At 31.0% G+C, this 22,720-nt stretch overlaps 1 protein-coding gene across 1 annotated transcript in view; it reads right to left on the reverse strand.

Moving 5' to 3' along the window:
- Hpd (4-hydroxyphenylpyruvate dioxygenase) overlaps positions 1 to 20,541 on the reverse strand; it is a 45,127-nt gene extending 24,586 nt beyond the window's left edge. The window contains exons 1-5 of the mRNA XM_072520154.1: positions 20,419 to 20,541; positions 9,435 to 9,461; positions 9,262 to 9,324; positions 8,842 to 8,946; positions 667 to 792 (exon numbers count right to left, since the gene is read on the reverse strand). Of these exons, the coding sequence (XP_072376255.1) occupies positions 667 to 792; positions 8,842 to 8,946; positions 9,262 to 9,324; positions 9,435 to 9,461; positions 20,419 to 20,421 (324 nt within the window). The 5' untranslated portion in view covers positions 20,422 to 20,541. The remainder of the gene's footprint in view (positions 1 to 666; positions 793 to 8,841; positions 8,947 to 9,261; positions 9,325 to 9,434; positions 9,462 to 20,418) is intronic.
- Between the last annotated feature and the right edge of the window lie 2,179 nt (positions 20,542 to 22,720).

Here is a 22,720-nt window from a genome sequence, read left to right on the forward strand (position 1 = left end):
TGGCCTAATTTTTTGTTATTATTTTCAGGACGAGGACAGTATTTCTTTTCAGCTTCTTTCAATATTTGGGTAATATTATTGTTCATTTCATTGATGCTGATATTCTCTAAGTCGTGTGTATCCAAACTAGTCTTAATATTTTCTTCGTAAAGTGTTCCACCTTCCACTTTTCTTTTTGAGGATCATTTTTGTTCTTTCAACTTCAGTGTTAAAAGTGGTTTTTGCTCTAACTAGTCTATGGTCGCTCCCCGTTGAAAATTTATTCAATACTGTTACATCCTGAATATCTTTCCGATTTGATATTATGAAATCAATCTCATTTTTTGTTCTTTGGTTCGGACTCTTCCATGTCCACTTACGTTGGGGTTTCTTTCCGAAGAATGAGTTCATCGCAAAGAGATTTTCCTTGTGTAAGAAGTCAAGAAGCCTGTTACCTCTCTCATTTCTCTCACCAAATCCAAAGTTTCCCATAGCAGATTCTGCATCATCTTGTTTGAATCCCAATTTGGCGTTAAAATCTCCAATTATCAATAAGTAAGACAGTAGCTTACAAAAAATAAGTATTAATATGAGTCTTTTTAGAGGCTACATTTTACATAGACGTAAATTTAAATTACATTTTATTAATTTTATTTACAAAAAGTACAGTTAAATGTATAAACTTACGTCTACAATTCCCTCCAAGTTTTCGACTTCAAATGCCACATCCTTTACTCCATCTCCATGTCTAATCAAGTGATCATTTAATACTTGCTCACCTGGATTGTAGGGGGAAGTTAGCACCAGATATATCTGCAAACAAGTTTAGTTAGTTTAACGGACATAAGTATTTTTCTTTTGCATGTTTTTTGTTTATTTGACAAAACAGTTAATAAACAACTGTAAGTGTTTTCGCAATTGCCACGGAGTAATAAAATTATAGAAGCTGGTAGTTTCAGGTGTAGGTGCTTATATTATTATTTACAGGGTAAATAAAATGGGCATTTATAATTATTTGTTTCGGATAGGTAATGGTATTATCATGGTATCTACTTTATTATTTTTTTAGTTGTTTGTTGTAAATCTATAAAAGTGATTATTGTAATTATTGCATCCAAATTAAACTTAATTGGGTGAATCTTTAGATTTTAGGAATTTATTATTTAAGGGTTCCACTAAATACATAGGGATGCATCTGGTTCACAGACTAACATGATAGAAGCACGTATTCGCTAAAAGGAAACAATTAGGTCTGAAACTGAAACAGTATTATTGACTCATAGAAAGAAAATCACAACTCACCCTGGAAAACAAATAGCTCCTATACAAAACTCATAACGCCGATTTAAATATGGTATGGTATTAAACTAGAGGATACTGCCAGCAACCCCAATATACACATCTCCAGAAGGTATTAATACAAGATACTACGCATACTAGTGAACGCGCCATGGTATGTATCCTATCGGGAATGAGTGAAATCATACCCAAACAAACTAGCAAGTGTTTTAATTAACTTACTAGAAGAAAGTAAAAGACTTTTTATTATTATTTTTATGTAGACATGACTTTGTCTGTTTTCAAATGCGCCTCTAGTAATTTCTCGTTCCCTCGTTTTCGCGGCCCTCTTACTAATCGTCTTCCTTTTGGGTAACCGTCTCTTGCCATCTTTACTATCCTATTTGTTGTCATTCGGCTTATATGATCTTGTCATTCTACTCTTCTATTTCTTACCCAGTTTTTGATGTTCTTCACCTTGCATCTACGTCGGATATCTGTACTTCGAGCTCTGTCTCATAGTGATATCAATTTTTCATCTCTGCTGTTTCTAACATTCTTTTTGTCCTCTCAGTGTAGGTCGTAATTCTGTTGCATATGTAATCATTGTTCTGATGATTGTTTCGGAAATTCTGCCTTTCATTTCTTTTCCGATATTTTTATTTTTTTATATTGTTTTATTCTGCAACCTGCGGCTCTGTTTGCTCTATTCACTTGATCTTCCACGTCTGTTTCATAGCTAGATGTTGTGATGCCCAACCATTTAAACTCCATCACTTATTCTATTATTTGACCTTTCAGCTTCAATTAATATCTTAGTAGATTTACTGTTATGCATTTTGTCTTTTTTGAAGAAATTAATATGGTAATTTTTCTAGCAATTATATTAAATTGGTGCAGCATACTTTGTAAATCATCTTCACTTTTGGAGAGTAGTATTGCGTCGTCTGCATAGTTTATTTTAGGTTGTCTTTCTGTCATTGTCATTTAGCATCCTTTTTAGTTTTCACCTTATTTTAATATTTCATCCGTAATAAGATTAAACAATAGAGGACTCAAGGAATCTCCCTGTCTTATCGCATTGCCATGTTCTATAGGGTCAGTCAGTTCTTCTTCTACTTTTACTTTTATTGTGTCGTTTAGGTAGATGTTTTTGATTATTTTTATTATTCCTAGAGGTATCTCTCTTGCGTAAATAAGTGGATAACGTCCTAGAATTTAACCCGGTCAAATGCCTCCTTAGGGTCTACGAAACATAGATATACCGGTTTGTTGTATTCCAATGATTTTTTTTGGAGTTAAAATTATTGCATTATAAATATAGCGTCGGTGTCTCATTAGGTCTTCCTGACCTAAAACTTTGCTGTTTTTCTGCTATTATTTTAATTTTATTTGGTTTATTTATTATCAATTTGGTTGTTAATTTTGCCAAATTAAATAATGCCAAATATGTACCTGAACATTATGGTCATGTTACCGAACTCCAGAATTTAAGGATTTCACATTCCAATAAATTAGAAATTGCTGAAAAATTAGCTATGGAAGTTCCTGCATCAAAATAAACATACTTATTTTCAAATAACCCTATTTTAGTTTTTATGTTATAAATCAATTTTGAAGTGAATACTTCTTATGGCTTGGTATGATGTTTTGCACGGGCCCGAAATCCTATTTAGCGTAAGTCGAAAAATCGAAACGCGTGTAGTAACCTTGCAGTACACCATATAATATACATAGAGTTCATCCCAAACCCTTCTTTCAGTGCGTCACAGTTGATCGAATTCTCTCTAACGCATTAAGCTATAAGTGACAGTAAAAAACGTGAGTCTGCGATTATTATACATAGAACTTAGAAAATTATATATCGTTCACAGGTATTTGCATATTAAAGCGAATTCTACTTACTGATATATAATTGGTTGGAGTTTAGAATACGCTAAATAGATATCCAATCAATGATGCGCATAAATATAATTTCACGCAGATGGTCTCGATAGTGACAGTACTTTGACAATGCCAACTGATAAAATGATAATTGTCATTCCAAGTTAGTATTATCAGACATTTTACAGTGAAAATTTAATTTTGTATTTATTGTCATAAAAATATTTTAAATATGCCGAGATATACCGAGAATAAACAAAGACTAATATTAAAATTTTTAAATTATTCTAAAAAATATTCATATTAGTAGTTTAAATACTATACATTTTAGCCATAGTGTTTGTAATAAATAATAATAAATACATAAATAAATCTTAGCTAATTAAGCACTTTCCTTGGAATGTATAAAATAGGAATTACGACAAACTGCCGTTCCAATATAAGGCGCAATAAAATTTTTTATACAGGACAGGACCTCTAATATGTAAATTAAAACAAATTTCAATTCTTAAAGTTTTTACTCCACATTTTCAAAAAATAACCTTTTCACATTTAGCCGATTACGATCCTTCAACTGTCAGAGTTAACTATGCAATGTCATGCAATGCCATGTAATGCAATGTCATGCAATAATTCTCGACATTCTTAAAATCCTAAATTACTTCAAAATTAGTGACGCACTGAAAGAAGGGTTTGGGACAGACTGTACATATACACTTATTACAGGATTATTCACATGTTTACCTGTATAACCTTAATCAATAAAATTATATAAAATTAAATTATGAATTATAAAATAGAATCGAATTAAATTAAATTATATGGAGCAGTAAACACAGTCCCAAATGGGTGTTTTTTGTTAGATGTTGCAGGAACGTTTGTTAAGATATTTAGAAAAAAATGAATTTCGGACTTTTGTATCTTACTTTACTTACCATACATTTATGATTATATATATATATATATATATATATATATATATATATATATATATATATATATATGTTCAATATATGCCGACAGATGTATTCACTTCTCTTGGCACTTCCCAAGTGCCATGCTATTTTTTCTTTATTGTTTTAGAATTCTGGAGTCTGTCAGGGAAAATATACAACCATCAGTGTTAAAGAGAAAGGATTTGCTGACAAGAAAAGATATTCATAATATAAAATGTGCATATAATATCAATATTAACAGTGGAGTTAGACATTCCATTGATAGTGTGAGTGTTGGTTGTGGGGTCGAAGAATTTCAGAAAAAAGGATCTAACATTGTGTTTTATAAAAGTCGGGGAGCTGAACATGATTACTTAAATAAACATTATCTATGTTTAATTTTCATGAATTTAGCTCAAGAATATATGTTTAAAACTTATGGTAATGGGGGTGTTATATATGTTGATAGTACACATGGGCTTAATAGCTATGACTTCGAACTTACCACAATATTAGTAGTTGATGAACTGGGTGAAGGTTTTCCTACAGCCTGTTTATTTACAAACAGAAAAGATTCTGAAATTTTTAAATTCTTTTTTGACAAAATTAAAGAAAAGGTTGGAATTTTCTCAGCTAGAACCTAACTACTGTTTTTTATAATGCATGGTCTGCAAGTATGGGTGCTGTAACTTATTAGATATTTTGTTCCTCGCACGTTAAAAGAGCCTGGACACCTAATTTAAATAACATTTCTGACAAAGAAAAACGAGAGAAGGTACATATAGCTCTAAAAGTTATTCAGACTGAACTTAATGAAATTAATTTTCTTAAAGGAATACAGAATTTTGTAAATATGTTACAGAACGATCCAGATTAAATTATGTTTGGAAAATATTTTGTCGATAATTATATAAATGGATGTGAACATTGGGCATATATATGTGTATCGTCAAACAGCAGGTGTCAACACAAACCTGCATTTAGAGTCTAGGCAATAGTGCATAAAATATTTTCAGCTAGACGAGAAAGTAGTTAAAAGGCTGGATAAGGGAGTTCATGCCGTAAATATCTGTATTAGAGACAAAATTATTTATCGCATGATCAAATAAATAAAAGGGAAAGACACAAGTCATTTAGGAAATATTGAAAAAAGGGATGAAATCGCATTGAAAAGTTCTTTCCGAGTTAGTAATAATTATGAAAATGTTTGGCATGTAATAAATAATGAGCAGCAATATAGTGTTTCTAAAAAACCAACGCACATTTTATTATGCTGTGCGTTAAAGTGTGTTAAATGCAACATTTGTATTCACACAGTCATATCAATGTACTTGCGTTGATTATTTTATAAAGGGAATCATGTGCAAACATATTCATTATATTGCTGTACCAAAAAATAAAAGGGAAATATGTAATACTAAAGTAAATGTAATTCACTGTAAGAGTTTCAGCAGCAGTACTATCAGCGAAACTGAATTACAACCAGGTACAAGCAGTATTGTTAGGGCTCACAAAGGACCAGATAAACGGGACTTACTTAAACAATGTGGCCAAGAGCTTACTGAAATTGATCTTACTCATGTTGATGACAGTATAGTAGAGCATACTTAAAAAGTTTACAGGAACAGCATAAATTTATTAAAAAGTAATCTACACCATGGCTTTCAATCTGATGTAGTTATAAACAATTAAAAACCAGCAAATAAGAAAATACGGAAGCAATATAGCTTTTATTCTACTAAGAAAAAAAGAATGCTAAAAAAACCCAATATGCTAGGAAAGAGTGAGTTGTCCTCAATGAAATCCGTTTTATTGTCCGAAAAATACATTTTAACAAACTCTTCTGATGAACATAATTTAATTAATCTGTGTATATATTTTATTAAAACTTTTTGTAAAAACTTTATTTATATTATTGTGTCTATTCTTACATTGATTTTAATTTATTCATTCGAATTTTCACTTGTACACATGGTAGGTGAAGTTTGTCTTTCAAGGGACAGTTAAAATTTCATCAATGAGTTATCCAAATAAATCTCTCAGGCTTACTATATATTTAGTAAACCTTCATATTAATATCTAATTAGATTACAGTCCCGAAAAGGAAAAAAAAAATTAAAACTAAGCAATATTATTTCTACTTCAATTATAAACTTCGTACTGAGAAACGTGTGTTTGTTTCTGAAATTAAAAAAGTAATCAATATACGATATACGTCTATGTCTATGAATCAAATAGCTGAGTTTTGAATTTCCTGGAGATGTCAATGTCACAAAACAAATAACAATTGTTTTCTGCCCTGTGTTAATGTGTTATAACACGACAACGTTGTAAATATTTTGCTCCCCAATTGATACGGTTCCTTTCGATAGTTACATGATTTTAAATTGTAATTATATCAACCATCTAGTAGCGCATGCTAAACGCCAACATTCGGAACGGATAGGCACGGTAAGAAAAAGAAAAACCTAGTATCGGTATTATAAAGCAATGGAACATGGCCACAAATGTGTCCAGTATAGTAATGCGGTTAATACACTAGTCATTATCCAAGCAAGACGTAGGAATCATCTGACAGGAAAACGTTATCGTTAAGCTTGAGACTTGGAGGGCACTACAAGCGGAACTATTTCATTAGGCATCTTCTACGCTGCTCATCTTTGATGATTGATATACACTACTTTAGCGTTTCTTGCTCCCTTAATAATGTTGTAACAACTAATTAACTCTTACCTACTTAAAATGACTCTATGAAAAGATCCATTGATGACCTGTCTTACGTTCATAGTGAAATTAAACAACTTTTGGAAGAAGACAATTAAGAACTATTATCAAGACTCTACAACAGTATATACAATACTGGTACAATTCCACAAGATGGGTTAACGTCTACGTTTGTGCCTATACCTAAATTAAACTACGCCAGAAAATGTAACGACTTTCGATTAATAAGTCTCATGCCCCATATTCTGAAGCTATTTCTAAAAATTATCCACAGAATTTACAAAAAATGCGAAGAAGATATGGGTCCGGAACAGTTTGGCTTTCGAAACGGTATGGAAACTCGAAAAGCTTTGTTCAGTTTCATTGTTCTCATGCAAAAGTGTCGGGATCAACAAAAAGATGTCTACTTGTGCTTTTTAGATTATGAAAAGGCTTTTGAAAAAGTCAAACACGATCAGCTAATAGAATGCTTGCAAAAAAAGAACCTGGATTTAAACGACATTAATACAATACGTGAACTCTACTGGAACCAAAACGACTCTGTCAGAACTGAAATGGGTGATACTGAAACCATAAACATCCAAAGAGGAGTTAGACAAGTTTGTATACTATCACCATTATTATTCAACTTGTACTCAGATGACATCTTTGCACATGCTCTAGATGAAGTACAAAAAGGAATAAAAGTCAATGGAAAAATCGTGAAAAATATCAGGTATGCCGACGATACAGTACTGATTGCTGGCAGTGAAGAAGAACTACAAATTCTGTTACCAAAGTAGTGCGAGAAGGAGAACTATACGGCCTTAAGGTGAATGTAAAAAAACCAAAACAATGGTAATTTCAAAAAAACACACACCAGTTATAAACATACTAGTCAACAACAATCTAGTTAAAAAAGTAAAAAAGTTTAAGTATCTAGGCTGTTGGATACATAAAACCTTAGACCAAGAACAAGAGGTTAAATGTAGAATAGAACAGGCAAGAAACACCTTCTTGATGCGACAGTTACTCACTACCCGTAATCTTGATTTGTTCCTACGATACCGCATGATAAAGTGTTATGTATATAGTGTACTATTACACGGCGTGGAAGCTTGGACGTTAACAGTCAGCTTGTTATGACGTTTAGAGAGCTTTGAGATGTGGGTATTTCGTCGTATCCTAAAAATTCAATAGACCGACCGCGTTAGAAATGAAGAAGTTTTAAGGCGTATGAATAGAGAACGTGAACTCACAGAAATTGTCAAGAAGCGTAAAACGTCTTATCCTGGACACATATTTAGACACGACAGGTATACAACAGGTATAACTTCCTTCAGCTTATTATAGAAGGGAAAATAGAAGGCAGACGCGGCCCGGGTAGACGACAAATGACCTGGCTGCTCAACATCAAAGATTGGACAGGATTAGACTTTCAAAGTTTAATAAGGAAAGTCCAAAATAGGAAAGACTTTGCAAAGGTCATCGTCAGCCTTCGCTAAGAAGACGGCACCTGAAGAAAAAGAAGATGACCTGCCTGAAAGGCAAATTTTATTTTATGTTAATACCGTTGTGTTAAAATTAAGTACCATCTTTTATAACGTACGGTACTGAATTTGGAGAGTTAAAAAGAAAGAAGTATGAGAGATTTTTGTTGTTACATTAGAATATTTAGATAAGTGTGAATATCTCAAAATGAGAGAGCATATTATTATGTTAGGATAGTTCAATAAAAATAGCGCAAGTTCAATGCGGAATTCGCAGATATGTCTCGTCTAATTGTTTCGAAACAATTAGAGGAGTCAAATATGTAAAGAGGATTAATATTAATATGACACAGGCGAGAAACTGATGAACTATTTGTACAATTCATAAATAATAGAAAATATTTAAAATTCATTAACATTTTCAAAGCTCATTTGCATACAATTAAACTGAAACAACATCCAGGGGTATAAATATAAAGAACTTGTGTCTATTTTCATATAATAAAAATAATAAAGTTTTACTATAATAAAAGCACTAGTAAGAATAACTATAGTAAAAATATCAAACTTACGTTATTTTGGCGGACAACATGTTGAACGTAGTCTCTATCTCCTGTTTCAAGACCTTTATAACATACAGGTTGGAATCCTAATCGTGTTATATAATATGAAGCCGCCTAAAATAAATTTTTCTGTTTTAAACGTTTCTAGTTTTAAGCCCAACACTGTTGATAAAATATTAACTTTTTGTCATTTTAATTTATTTAAAAAAACCATCAAAAAATTATCAAAATTCTCACAATTTTAGCATTTGTTTGATCAAACGTTTGAGAATAAGTGATGTTAAACTTTAGAATACTAATTTTGTGTTTTTGCTTACATAGTGGACATATTAAAAATTCTATTCAAAACAAATGATAATAAAACCGAAGGTTTATAATAAATGATCAATTTTTCAAAAATATATATAATTAGATTAACAAAAACTTTACCTGTTTGGCGTTTCCAACGTAAAATGTTAAATGATGGAAATTCAAAAATTTTCCATTAGTGGGCTAAAACAACATAAAAACGTGATAATTTTTATAACAAAACATTAAAATATATTAATAAGAATTATTATACAATTACCAATTATTATTTTTTCATTTATTATTAAACTTACCACTGATCCTTTGTCGGAATAACTTGTCTGAAAAAAAAAGAAAATTTTTAATAAAAATAATTAATGTCTATATATTTACTTATAAACCACAAAAGTTCTGTCTTTGTAATAAACTACAAACACTGTTTTAAAGAATTAAATACTGTATAAGGAATAAAAACTATAACACGGCAACCATATTGATAATAAAACTAGTGAAGATTTCTCTAACACTAGCATTAATTTTCAATAATATTAAATGATTTTTTCTCCACAGAATAACTATAATTGTCAATTATGTTGGATTTACTTGTAGTGAAAAATACCAATCCTTCTTGAGGTTTGTATAGAAAACTCCAAACAAATACAGCCCGTCGTTATTTCAAACAAATTCCATCCTGCTTTGGTACGAAACAATTAAGTTATCAATGCTTTCAAAGCTTGTATTGTTCAATAACATTTAGAAATATCCACAAACAAAATTGCTGTTTGTTTTTTGTTTTATATACGATAAATTAAAAGAAAACTAATTTGTATTGTACAATTTTTATTTTAAAATTTTTTTAACTGAAATATGCCTATATTGAGGCAAAAAAAAAGAATTAACATAGTATAGATGCACAAGTTTCAAAGGACTGCTCGAATGCGACATAATTCTCAACGAGGACAGATTGAGAAAACGCCACAAAAGCGTTAAAGGACACATTTCCGTGGTTAGTACAATTAAACCTAGAGCTAATATTAATACTATTACAAGAATTAATATTGAACTCAAAAGTCTTCCGGGTTGAACCTCGTCGATTATCATTACGCCGAGTTTTCGACATCTTCTTTGATGTCTTCTTCAGGGCTTTTGAGGTCTCAGTCTCCCGAGCTTGAGCCACTACTATGCTGATCACTAGCCAGTAATGCATTGCTTTTCCAGCTATTTCGATGATACTGCGCTTTAACAGCCGTTAAATAGTTCAAAGTATTAGATGCGTGATAATATTTCTCGTCTTAATTTGTGGTTGCAATCGTTCAAATGGTTATTCAAGGTATCCAGGAATTCACCAAAAATTTGACGCCGCAGCATTATAAGAAGCATTTTTTCAGCGACTAGATCAACTTTTTCTATGCATATGATAGCTGTAATTTAACTAGCGATAGTGTAGATGTTAATGATAATGATGATAATAGAGACACGTCGATGCTTCTTTTACGTAACAATTCCTCTAGCCTTTTATGAGCATACCTTTTCTGGCACGTTTGATGCATGACCACGCTGTCGATAGTTTCGAGCATAAACTTGTGTTTAAAAATCAAAGAAATAAAAATTATATAAAATATAGTTCCCTCCACGTTTCTTTATGTACGTTTATAAAAATTTAAAAAAATCGGTGCTTTTTCAAAGAAATCGGAGGTTATGCCTTATTTTTATCCTGGTAGACTATGTACAGTGCGAAAATAATGCGTTATGATTGATACAATATAGCGACACATTGATAGATGCACGTTATGAATCACAGCTGATTAATACATCCAGAGAAGGACTTTAATAACTCACTTTATTTTCTGGATGTGTTATTGAAATCTTAAACCACAACATTAATATCAAAAAGGAAATTATCAAATTATAATATGACAGAGCCTAACCAGCTGCTCTCATGAAACGCCAGAGACGCACAACACACAATATATAAACACATAACGCCTAAACATATAGTACATAAACATACTTAACATTTAGAATTTAAATTAAATATTATGTTTATGGGCCATAAAAAAGAGTTTCAGAAGCTTTTCAATCAGAATTTCATCATTCTGAGGATACAAGCATCACTCTCAGAATTGTCAACTAAAAACTTGGATATATGACTCCAAGATCGAGATCAAGTAAGTCAAACATCAATTTTTGGAAAACAATAATAAACGTCAAACAAGTTGATTAAAAAAATCACTCTGTTTTAAAATTATATTCTTTGGAAAGGATTTTCGGAGTGGAAATTTAAACGTCAAAATAAAAATTATAAAATGTAATCTTCATTACAATCAGTTATGGATATATAATACAAATTCGTGTTGCGATAAAACGTGCATTAATTTGATTAAATAATCTTGCGATACTATTAAAACTGCGTAGTTTTCTAATATGAATATTGCAATAATTTTTAAAAGAAACAATTTTGTAAAATAAGTTTTATATTATATACATGATTATACAAACAAATTTTCTCAAAATATACACTGATAACATTTGAACTTTCTTTCATAATTTAAATTATATAAAAATATTTTACAAGCAATTTAAGTAAATACTGTATAAAATAATTTAAAGAATATGATAAAAATAAACACTACAAATAGCAAAACCTATTTAGTTCAAAGTATCACTATCCTTTTTTTAATTGCAGGCAAGAACTTTTTTCTCTTTATGACAAATATTGTTTTCTTTGCATATTATTCTGATAATATAATATTGAATAAAAGCGTTACCCATTAGCAGAAAAATATAGAAGAGTGAAACAAAAATAAAATGATATTTTATGAAGTAGACAATTATTAAAAGTTGATTCCAAGAACTTCTTCAAGTACTTGTGCACTTCAATTACCTTTTCCAAAATTGAAGACCAATAACTTGGGGTTTTCGTCTTTGGAAACAATGGGATTTCGAAAGAGCGGACTTTAGTAATTTAGGATATTTTTCACTAAAACTTACTTATTGTAGAACATTTATAATATTTCTAGCTATGTCTCTAACTTTTCAAGAACTTAATCGGTCCAAATTTTTAAAGGATTAAAATAAAGACAAGAACAGAGTCTCCCAAAAATTTGGATATTTATACCAAGTTTAAAGACATATTTGCAGTTTTGGATACAAATTAGTGTGAATAATATTAGTACGCTCAACTTACTTCAAAGTAACAAAATTGCAAAAGTACCCTAACCATTTACAATTAGTGAAAAAACAAGAAACGGGTAGAACAGAAGAGTTGAATGCAATCAGAAGTGCAGTATTTATATATTTTCAGACAAGAACGAATTAGAAATGTCATGTCACAGACGAAAATGCCACCGAACCTCTAAAAATCTTACAAATAAGCTGAATTTGGCTGACACTCAAAAACATTTGAAAAAGTTTGCCACTCCTTACCACGACATTCATTCGAAAACCCCGGAGGTTTCGCAAAACACCGAAACATAGGATAAACGTCGATTTACCAATAATAATCTATATGCTACAGAAAAAAATTTTTTTCAGGCAAAAAATATAGCTAAAAAAATTTTAAATAAAAATGTTTATTAGCATTTTTTCTATAGAATGAACCGTTCTTGACGCTCAAAACCACCGGCGATTTTAAATTTTAGTTCAATTCGGCACGCAGAAATTTAATTTTTTAACCCTTCGTTCATCGGGTAACCATACTGAAACACTTTCGGTTGGGTGTGGTCTGTGAGGACCATAATGAAATACCGCCTCCCGAGCAACAGCATATATTTTATTGCTAATTTCGCATAAACGTGTTTTAAACGAATTATTTACTATATAATGTTTATTACAGAAACAATTCCAAAGCTTTTTTAATTTATATTAGGTAAATTTTAAAAATGTTTACAATTTCAACGCATTTTTTCAAATTTGTGAACAGCGACTAATTAATGAAAAAAAAAACAAAAAAAAAAAACATTTAAAACTCTAATTAGAAACAAAGTACTACAAAAAAATATATAAAATAAAAAATTTAATTGTGGACACAAACTACAGTGGTCAAACTTTGGTGGTCAACTTTTCTAAACAATCTTTGCGGCATGCCATTATGTGGTCCATACAGTGGCGGCTTTTGGGGGTAGGCAGGATAGGCCGGGCCTACCCAATAATTTTAAGAGCTTTAAAATTGAAAAACATATGTTCAAAAATTATGTTAATGCATGTAAATAACTTTTAAATATACTAAATCACGCAATACATTAGCGTCGGTTAAAACAACTATGTTATTATATTACCATATAAAGCATCGAATCGTATTCAGGCATTTTAAAAATCATTAATAGGCCCGATCGGAACTTGCCGACCCAGCTCACATAAGATCCCCGTACAAAAAGCGTTTGAAGTAAGCAGCTTGCCGGACAACTATTTATATTGTCGTGTTTATGCTTGCTGTTTAGGCACCAGACGATCGGGCCTACGGCGACCATCGTTGTCAATTGTAACGTAATTATCGCATTGTAAATTTTATTTTAAATTATGATAAAAAAATATGTAGCATAATCTATAATTGTAACATATTTTTAAACAAACAACACAATTGCAAACAAGTGCACGGTTGCCCAAATAAATTTAAAAAAATTCGTAAAATTCGAAGAAAAAAATCACATTTGCATGATTTCTATATCGCCTGATTGTATGCAACTTATATATATATATATACATATATATATATATATATATATATATATATATATATATATATATATATATATATATATATATATATGAGATTGTTTTATAACTGACACATAAAAATGAGTTTTTATGACGCTTTACCAGGTTGCAGTAATAGTAATGTTGATAGTGAGTGTTTGGATATTGTTGTTTCACTATTGGAATCGCCATTATCTAGAAGAACTGAAATTGATAGAAAAAAAATTATTATGAATAAAAGGCCTACTCCAACATTGCGTATTGACCAAAAAGATGGGAAAAAGGTGTGTACTTTTTATTGCTCTTGATATGATGTCTACAAATGATTGTCTGGAAGTATTACGAAAAACAGACTATATTGTTGGCCGTGTTTGTTATTTTCTAATAAGAAATGTGTATGGAATTGTGAACGATACTTTGATTTAAAAAATATGTCTGCCTCCTTAAAAAAACATTCCAGTTGCAAGGAACATTTAAGTAATTTCCTGTCCTTTAAGGATGTGCAGAAGAGGGCGTTTTCTGTTCACGATTTGCTGGATGAAAAATCAAAAATCGCAAAAATTAGATACAACGCCGAAGTTAAAATGAACAGAGAAATCATTAAAAAATTGGTTAAGGGGTGGTCATGATTCCGTGACCCCTCCCTCTGGATCCGTCACTGATTACACATAGTTATATATAATTTGCTGGCATGACCTACCCAAACTTTTACCACATGAGCCGCCACTGGGTCCATACATAGCCAGGATTTGCAAATTTTGCAAAAAAAGCGAGTTTTGCGTCTTTTGCAATATTTACAATTTCCTCTCTTACCTGGCTGGGGCTCTGGTACAACGTCGACCTCAATGCCTAAGAGTCTCACGGCCGAAGCACGCACAGCTTTTGTTAAATGCGTGTCAACTGCTCGCCGTCGTATACTCTCCTGTACCAATTCCATACCTAGGTTTTTTTTGGAATAAGCTTTGCGTTTTGGAAAATTCTCCATCTGGGTTATTGCCTTTGTAAATTACAAATGCATTAATTGCTGCGAGATTAAGAAGATTATAAACTACTACCATTGGCCAACGTTTCGCATGTCTGTAAACATTATATGATGTTCTATCATATAATGTTTCTGACATTCTGTCTACAACATCTACTCCACTCTCTATGGAATTATAAACAGTAATTATTTCTGGTTTTTTCTGATCACCAGTATCTTCATCAATCCGATCATTTCTGTTCACAGTGGAAACAGCAATCACATTTTTTCCTTTCTTCGGTATATATGATACGGCAGTGTTATCGGTGAACTGATGTATTTTCTCGAAACAACCGAATAATCCAGTTCACAAAAATGCACAGGGTTGCCAAGTGAAGTTGAAAGAAAAATACAACTAAGAAGCAGTGCAAATATTGTTACACATTTGATCGGGTGGGGTCTATCAGGACAAACGACCATGCAGCAGCTATTTATAAATTTCAAAAACAGTTTTGTATAAAAAAAACGAATGGTATTTAGTTTATAGGAAGGTACTGAAAAGGTAGAAATTAAAAAAAATAAAATGAGAGAATTATCCAAAATTTTTATTTCGTCGTAGACTCACAGACCACACCCGATGAACGGAGGGTTAAATAAAATTTGTATTAATTCGAGAGTAAAAATATGATAACTTTTGATCAGAGTACTTATTCTATCGACAAAAATCTAAATGCGTTTTAAAAATGAAGAGTGCAACTTTCTAAATGAAGTCCGTTTCTATATATCCAGCTGTTAAATAAATAAATGTCGCCCGATTATTGCCATTTGTTTCGATTCTTATTAGACCAATTCAATCTTCCATTCACCGGTCACTATGGAATTTCCATTGTTAGAGCCTAATCTTTAAAACCTATAGCATGAACTTTCTACTTTGAACTTTGCATTACAAATAATCTTAAACTCATTTTTTTCGATTAAACATGTACGTTTTTTGAAACTACAAAACTCTATCTAAAAATTACAGCTAATGCCGTCTTTGTGAAAGCATTTCCTGTGACGTGACATTGCTTGTAAAAAAGTCTAAATTCAGCGTTTTTTAGTCATAACTCAAATGCCTAATATTGGTTTCCAACAATCAAAATCGAACTTGCATGTTATAGTATTTGAAGATTGGGCTTTAGCAATGAAAATTTTATAACGATCGCTCAATGGAAATTATAAATTCTATTGATCTCATCGTAAATCGTACAAAATAGCAAAAATCGTGCAACGTTTATTTATTATTAACATCTTTATAAAAACGGACTTTATTTGCGACAAAATATAAAAATTGCACGTGCAACCTACATGCAATTTGATTTTTGTTGATATGACACTCAGAACACAGAAGATTGAGAATTTTTACCGTCGATTTTATACAAATTTATTACAAATCACCAGTCTCGTCAAGCGTTGTTTCTGAGAAAACGGTTAATTTTATACAAAAAGAGGTAATTTCTGCCGCTCTTTACGAGGGCCGTTTTAGGGGAAAGCCCATGGGTAGGAGTGTTAAATCTATGACGACTGGTTTAATAAAGCAACATACTAAGATATCGAGAAGTAATAACTGAGGTGATATGAGTATTTCCAAAGTATGCATGGAACAACACTTCCAAAACTGTCATAGAGTTGCAACCGCTGGGACGACGAAAAAGAGGGAAACTCAGATCAGAATGGAAACAAAAGAAATAGGTCTATGAGCGAAATTCATCTAACAACAATATGTAATATGTATATCCCACCAGATCAAAATGTATCCCAAGAAGATTTAACAGCTATTTTGGAACAAATTCCTTCACCTAGAATTATCGTTGGAGATCTTAACTGCCACAATCCGATGTAGGGTTCCATAAAACTTAACCGGAAAGGACGAACTATAGAAGATATTATAACATCCCAAAATCTGAAACTACTTAATGACGGAAGACCAACCAGATTCAACATACAAAATGGCACATCATCGGCAATTGATATTTCTTTGTGTGACCCAGTTCTATCCACTACGTTAACATGGGACGTTCTACCCTACTTATATGGTATATGGTAGTGACCACTACCCCATTATAATTTCTTTAACTCATCAGAAAACCACAAATATCAGAACATTAACCAAACCAACTTCACATCATCAAACGACATTGAGAAGTTTTTAAGTACCTTTTTACAAATCATCACAGCAGCTGCAGAGACATATGTAAGAAAAACAAAAATTTTAAAGAAACATACAAAACATACAAAACAGACAAAAACATAACGGGCTACAAAAAACGAAGAGCTGAGGCAAGATACATTCTAAAAAAGAATAGAAAAGAATCCTGGAAAAAATTCACCTCATCTATAAATACCTCTTCAATCATAAGTACAGTTTGGAGAAACTTAAGGAAAATCTCTGGCAAAAGCCAACCATATAAGATTCCTTTTCGAGGAAAAAATACTAAAATATTTAGTGGTAGAAAAGAAATCGTAGATATGTCAGCAGACCAATACGAATTAAATTCCAGTGATGAAAATTACACTGATAATTTTAAAATACATAAAAACAACGAAAAAAATATATTGGGATTCGACGGATATGAGATTCACAACCTTAACGTTTCTTTTTCTTTCATAGAACTTCCTGTAGTCTTAAACTCTTCCAAAGATTCAAGCCGGGTACCAGGCGGTATCCCCTTAGCAGTTCTACTACATCTACCAGACAATGGGAAAAATTTATCACTAGACCTTTATAATTTTATTTGGAGTAACCAGGTTTTCTTATCAACTTGGTCCGAAGCAATAATACTACCACTTCATAAGCCTGAGAAATCCCGGACATCAACTGAGTCATATCCACCAATATCTTTAACTAATATTATATGTAAAGTGTTAAAAAAAATGGTAAATAAAAGGCTAAGATGGTATTTGGAAGAATAAAAACTCCTTATTCCACAAAAAAGCGGATGTAGGCAAAATCGATCCACTATAGATAACCTAATAGACTTAGAGTCAGGAATACATTAAGCATTTGCAAATAAGCAATATTATATCGAAGTCTTTTTTGATTTTAATAAAGCTTATGATAATGTCTGGCGATTCAATATTATATTAAAATTGCATAATTTGAGTATCAGGGGCAATATGATAAAATTTATTTCAAATTTTCTTCAATCTAGCAGCTTCATAGTTCGATCAGACAACGTTAACTCAGATAAAAAAGTTCAAGAGAATGGAGTACCACAAGGATCAGTTATAAGGTCAACCCTTTCTCTAACAGCCATTAACGACATACTTCAATAATGCTCACCGATTGTCAAAGGAAGATTATACGCTGACGACTTAGTTTTACTTGCCAAAGAAAAAAACTCTACATCTATTCAAAAACATTTACAACAAACAATCAATCAGTTAGAATCATAGTCTAGAACTATCGGATTACAATTTTTACCGACAAAAACTAAATGTATTTTATTCACACGAAAACATAACACTCTAACTCCACATCTGAAGCCATATAATCAAACCCCTTAGTTTCACAAAAAATATTAGATTTTGAGGTACGGTTTTCGCCCAAAAGCTCTCCTTAAAAAAACATACAGAACTTAAAAAATCATGCCAAGCAGGAAGAAATTTTATGAAAACTATTTCCAGCAAAACTCGGGAGCAGATCAAACTACACTATTACATATATATATATATATATATATATATATATATATATATATATATATATATATATATATATATATATATATATATATTATATATATAACTCGTCTACCTACCACTGTATAATGCGCATTTTGCTCTTTTTATCTCGACAGATACAGTTTGCTGGTTTTAACGAGATGATAAACATATCCATTCATAGATTGGCGTTTGATTCAAAACCTTTTAGTCAGTTAAAGCCTGACTCTGAAATATATAGAAGGAAACCTACTAGAATGACATTGTCTGTCTCTGTATGATATTTTTATAAAATATCTAAGAATTACTAACTAAGAAAAAGGGTTAACTACCACGGGACTTACGCAGTGCACTAGACTTTAAAGATCGTGAAAAACTTTTTGAAATATGCTAGATTGTACAACAATATTTAAATGCTGTTAAATATTGATTACTTACTGTTCCTGCGCTAATAACTTTTCATGATAAATGCAGTCCATAAAAGAATTACTTCAAAAAATGCACTAATGAAATTAAATCACGAAATAAAAACACAAAAGGCCTACAAATAGACAAAAGCCACAAATTAAAAATAAAAACCCATACAAGCGGTTGTTTAAAGAACATCAACTAACCTTTACATGACAAGAAACTGGACGAGTAGTAATAAAAGGACAAATTACTTGAGATACCAAGGAAGTCTGCCTATGTATCATGCCAAATTGAATCAAATATCTTGGAGGAAATATATTATTTAAAAACTGATTGAATACACGACATATTTACAATGAAACAGAATACAATTTATAATAATTTAAATAACTTTAATTTGTTTTAATTTCTATTAATACTCTTAATTATCTTGTTTTTTATGTCGGCCCATCGTATCCATCTTTACGCAAACAAAACAGCAAATAAATGTTTATAAAGGAATCTTTATAAACATTTATTTGCTGTTTTCATTATTTTCATTAGTGCTACGCTTTCTAGTATTTTATTTATCTAATTTTTAACATATTTACAAGGAAATTTAACATAATAAACTTTTAAAATATAATAATATTGAAGAGGGGTGTTGCAAATTAGGATGTTAAAACTATGAAAATATTTTAATCAAAAAGGAGCGCTATAAGTGAATAAAGCAAATTAAAAGGATATCTGACTAAAAAGTAGATAATTACATTAGTTGCGAAGTGATTTAATCGAAGCTATAAAAATCTTTAAAAATACAGGAAGACACTGAAAGGTTCGGCCAGAAGGAATAATTATTAATCAATGAATAATAATAAATAATGAAATAAGAAAAATGAAATCAAATGAGTACATAAGTTAATTAATAACTACAGATCAGTAAAAATTTGTAAAATATGAATGAAGCGAAAAGTAAGAACATAATATGTTACTAAAAAGTTGAAATTGAAATGACTCCATTGGGCACACGTCAAAATAATGTGGGTCGAAAAGAATGGAGAAGACGCATCACGTTTACAAGGTATTTAGAAGAGAAAAATAAGAAATAAGTTTAACTACGTATCAAAGAGTTTACAATATCAGCACAAGAAAAGATAGCTACGTAAAGATTTTTTATGCACAAAAAATAAAAAATAAATTATAACAATATAAGAATTTGATCAGTATTAGAAAACTAAAATATTTTACATTTGATCGTGTTTACTTCGTTGACTCCTTGGAATAACTTACAAAATATGATGCAACATATTCAACTATATTGCATCAGCCGAGTTAAACCATAAAGTACGCTATATGGAGCTTGAAAACTGCAGTATTTCACTGAAAAGCTTTTAATTTAATGTGCCGCCAATAACAACAGAAAAACAAACCTATCGGTCTAGTTAGAAAAATAGATTTTTGGCAAATATTTTAGCAAGAGATTTTTAATGTTAATATTGTATATTTTTATTAAATACAATAATTTATTTATAATATTTAGTACTACTTACCATTGCCACCAAACAATAATGGTTTTCAAAGCTTCTTTCTAAACTGGGTTGTTAAGATGTTTTTTCTCCTTTTATAATCTATGATTTACCAATACTTCGTGCATATTAGCGTAATCAAACTGATAACTGTCGTCATGGATTGAATTTAACAAAACACGTTCTACAACACCACTATGATAGGAAGCAACGGAAATTTATTTATATTATAACGTAATAATAACGTTAATTTGTTTACTGTCATATTGTTAAATATATTTTTGCTTTTTCTTTCTTAATTTAATAAGAATTTAAGAAAATGAAACGTTTTTTTACAAACTCCACAAATTAAAAAAAAAAACATCGTCTTATCTACTATAAATACACTTACAGGGACGGTCAGTTATAAGCTTTTCAGAAGAAGATTTTATTGCGCCAAAGTAGAGCCAGTGGGGCGACTATTGACAAGATCTGACTGAATATAATATGGAACTGAGAAGAGCAAAAACAGAATCGTTGAGGAGGCATCGCGAGAAAATATAAGATTGCAAAAATGTCAAGATGTCAAGGTTTTATAAAGTTCCCTCCGAGGATCCTTAGAAAAGTATAACCTCGCTCAAAAAGGAAGAGACCCTAAAAAACTTTTCAAAGAACACTTTTCTGAATGTAAAACAAAACTGACACGACTAGACACATGGCAGTACACTGAATTGGATACCATATCTTATGATTTTAGGGGAAAAATGGCATGTGTTAAAAGAATTAGTAGACCAGGCCAAAATCAAATGTGCAATAAATCATTTTCGCCATATAAATTACCGTGTCCGTCCTGACGAAATTTATCTAATACTTCTACAAAAGTTATATATGATACAGTAAAACTTCTGTTAACAGACACCTCTACATAACGGAAAGCTCTGCTGAACAGACAGTTTTTAGGATATCGAACATTTCATATGTGGGTAAATAGGAAGACACCTCCGAACAACCGACCCTCTTCACAACGACTCCGGACAAAATTTGCCTTGAGTTTTTATAAAAAATTATTATATATCTGCCAACAACGGACAGTAAAATAAAGATGATTAAAAGATTTAAATTGTAAAGATGATTAAAAGATTTAAATTGGGGCTCCGGAAAAACAAATATGTACATAGCTTATTGTAGCTATAAAACTAATTATATAAGTATAAGACTTATGGTCATACAATTAAATACTTTAGGTACTTCGAGTTAGATTTGGAAAAACCCATTTTAGAATGTATTTATCCTTTCTACACATTTTTAATTAAGTTGCGATATTTTGATCTTTTAATTTAATGTCTTCGACTAAAAGAAACTTTTTAAGTTTGGAAGAGAAGATATCGGTGATAGAAGCATCTGAAAAAAATAATTATAGTATTCGAGTTTTGACCAAAAAGTTTTAAATAGGAAAAACTCAAGTTAGTGACATTTTAAAGAAAAAGACCGATTTAAAAAAATTGGTATAGTGAAAATGGAAATGTTTAACAAAAAAGAGGATTAAAACTGAAGGTGTTGCTATCGATACTACAGTGCTCGAGAAGCTGCAAATGTTAACCTTGACGACGTTTCAGAGTGGCAACGAAAACTGTCACATTTATTAAATGGTTATTTACCTGAAGACATTTTTGACGCTGACAAGACTGGTCTATATTATTGAGTATCAGCAAGTAAAACTTTTACATTTCGTAATGAAAAGTGCATTGGAGGTAAATTTTCTAACGAAAGACAGATTGTATTATTGTGTGCAAATTTAAATAAAAAAGAATCTTTGGTAATTGGTAAAAGTAAAAATTCTCGTTTAAAAATGTTTTAAAAATTTTTATGTTGATGCACTCCAAGTAGACTGATACTACAACAAGAAGGCCTGGATGACCAGAGGTATTATGACAGATTGGTTGCACAAATTTGAAAAATGCAACGTCAAAAAAGAAAAAGTTCTTTTATTCCTAGACAACACGACAACATCCCAACCGGATATTCAGTTATCTAACATATCATTTCAACCAAAACAACTGAAAAGTGTTTCATTAGGTGCGGTTTAAAAAAAATTCGAGAAGACATTGTGGAAAATCTGGAGCTACAAGACCTGGAAAATGATTTGCCATTGGCAACTTTTTGCGAAAGTCATGAAGTTGAGAATTTTTAAACTACATACCTAGATATTGATGCAGCCCTATTGACGAAAAATCCTGAAGTAAACTTAGCTAGTTGTGTTAGTGATTTTAAAGAAAATGTACGAGTGTCCAATATTTTCGACAACAAGTCTGACGATGAACAATAACTTACAACTGTAAGTAATTTA

This window comes from Diabrotica undecimpunctata, chromosome 1 (genome assembly GCF_040954645.1).
Source record: "Diabrotica undecimpunctata isolate CICGRU chromosome 1, icDiaUnde3, whole genome shotgun sequence".
Lineage (NCBI taxonomy): Eukaryota > Metazoa > Arthropoda > Insecta > Coleoptera > Chrysomelidae > Diabrotica > Diabrotica undecimpunctata.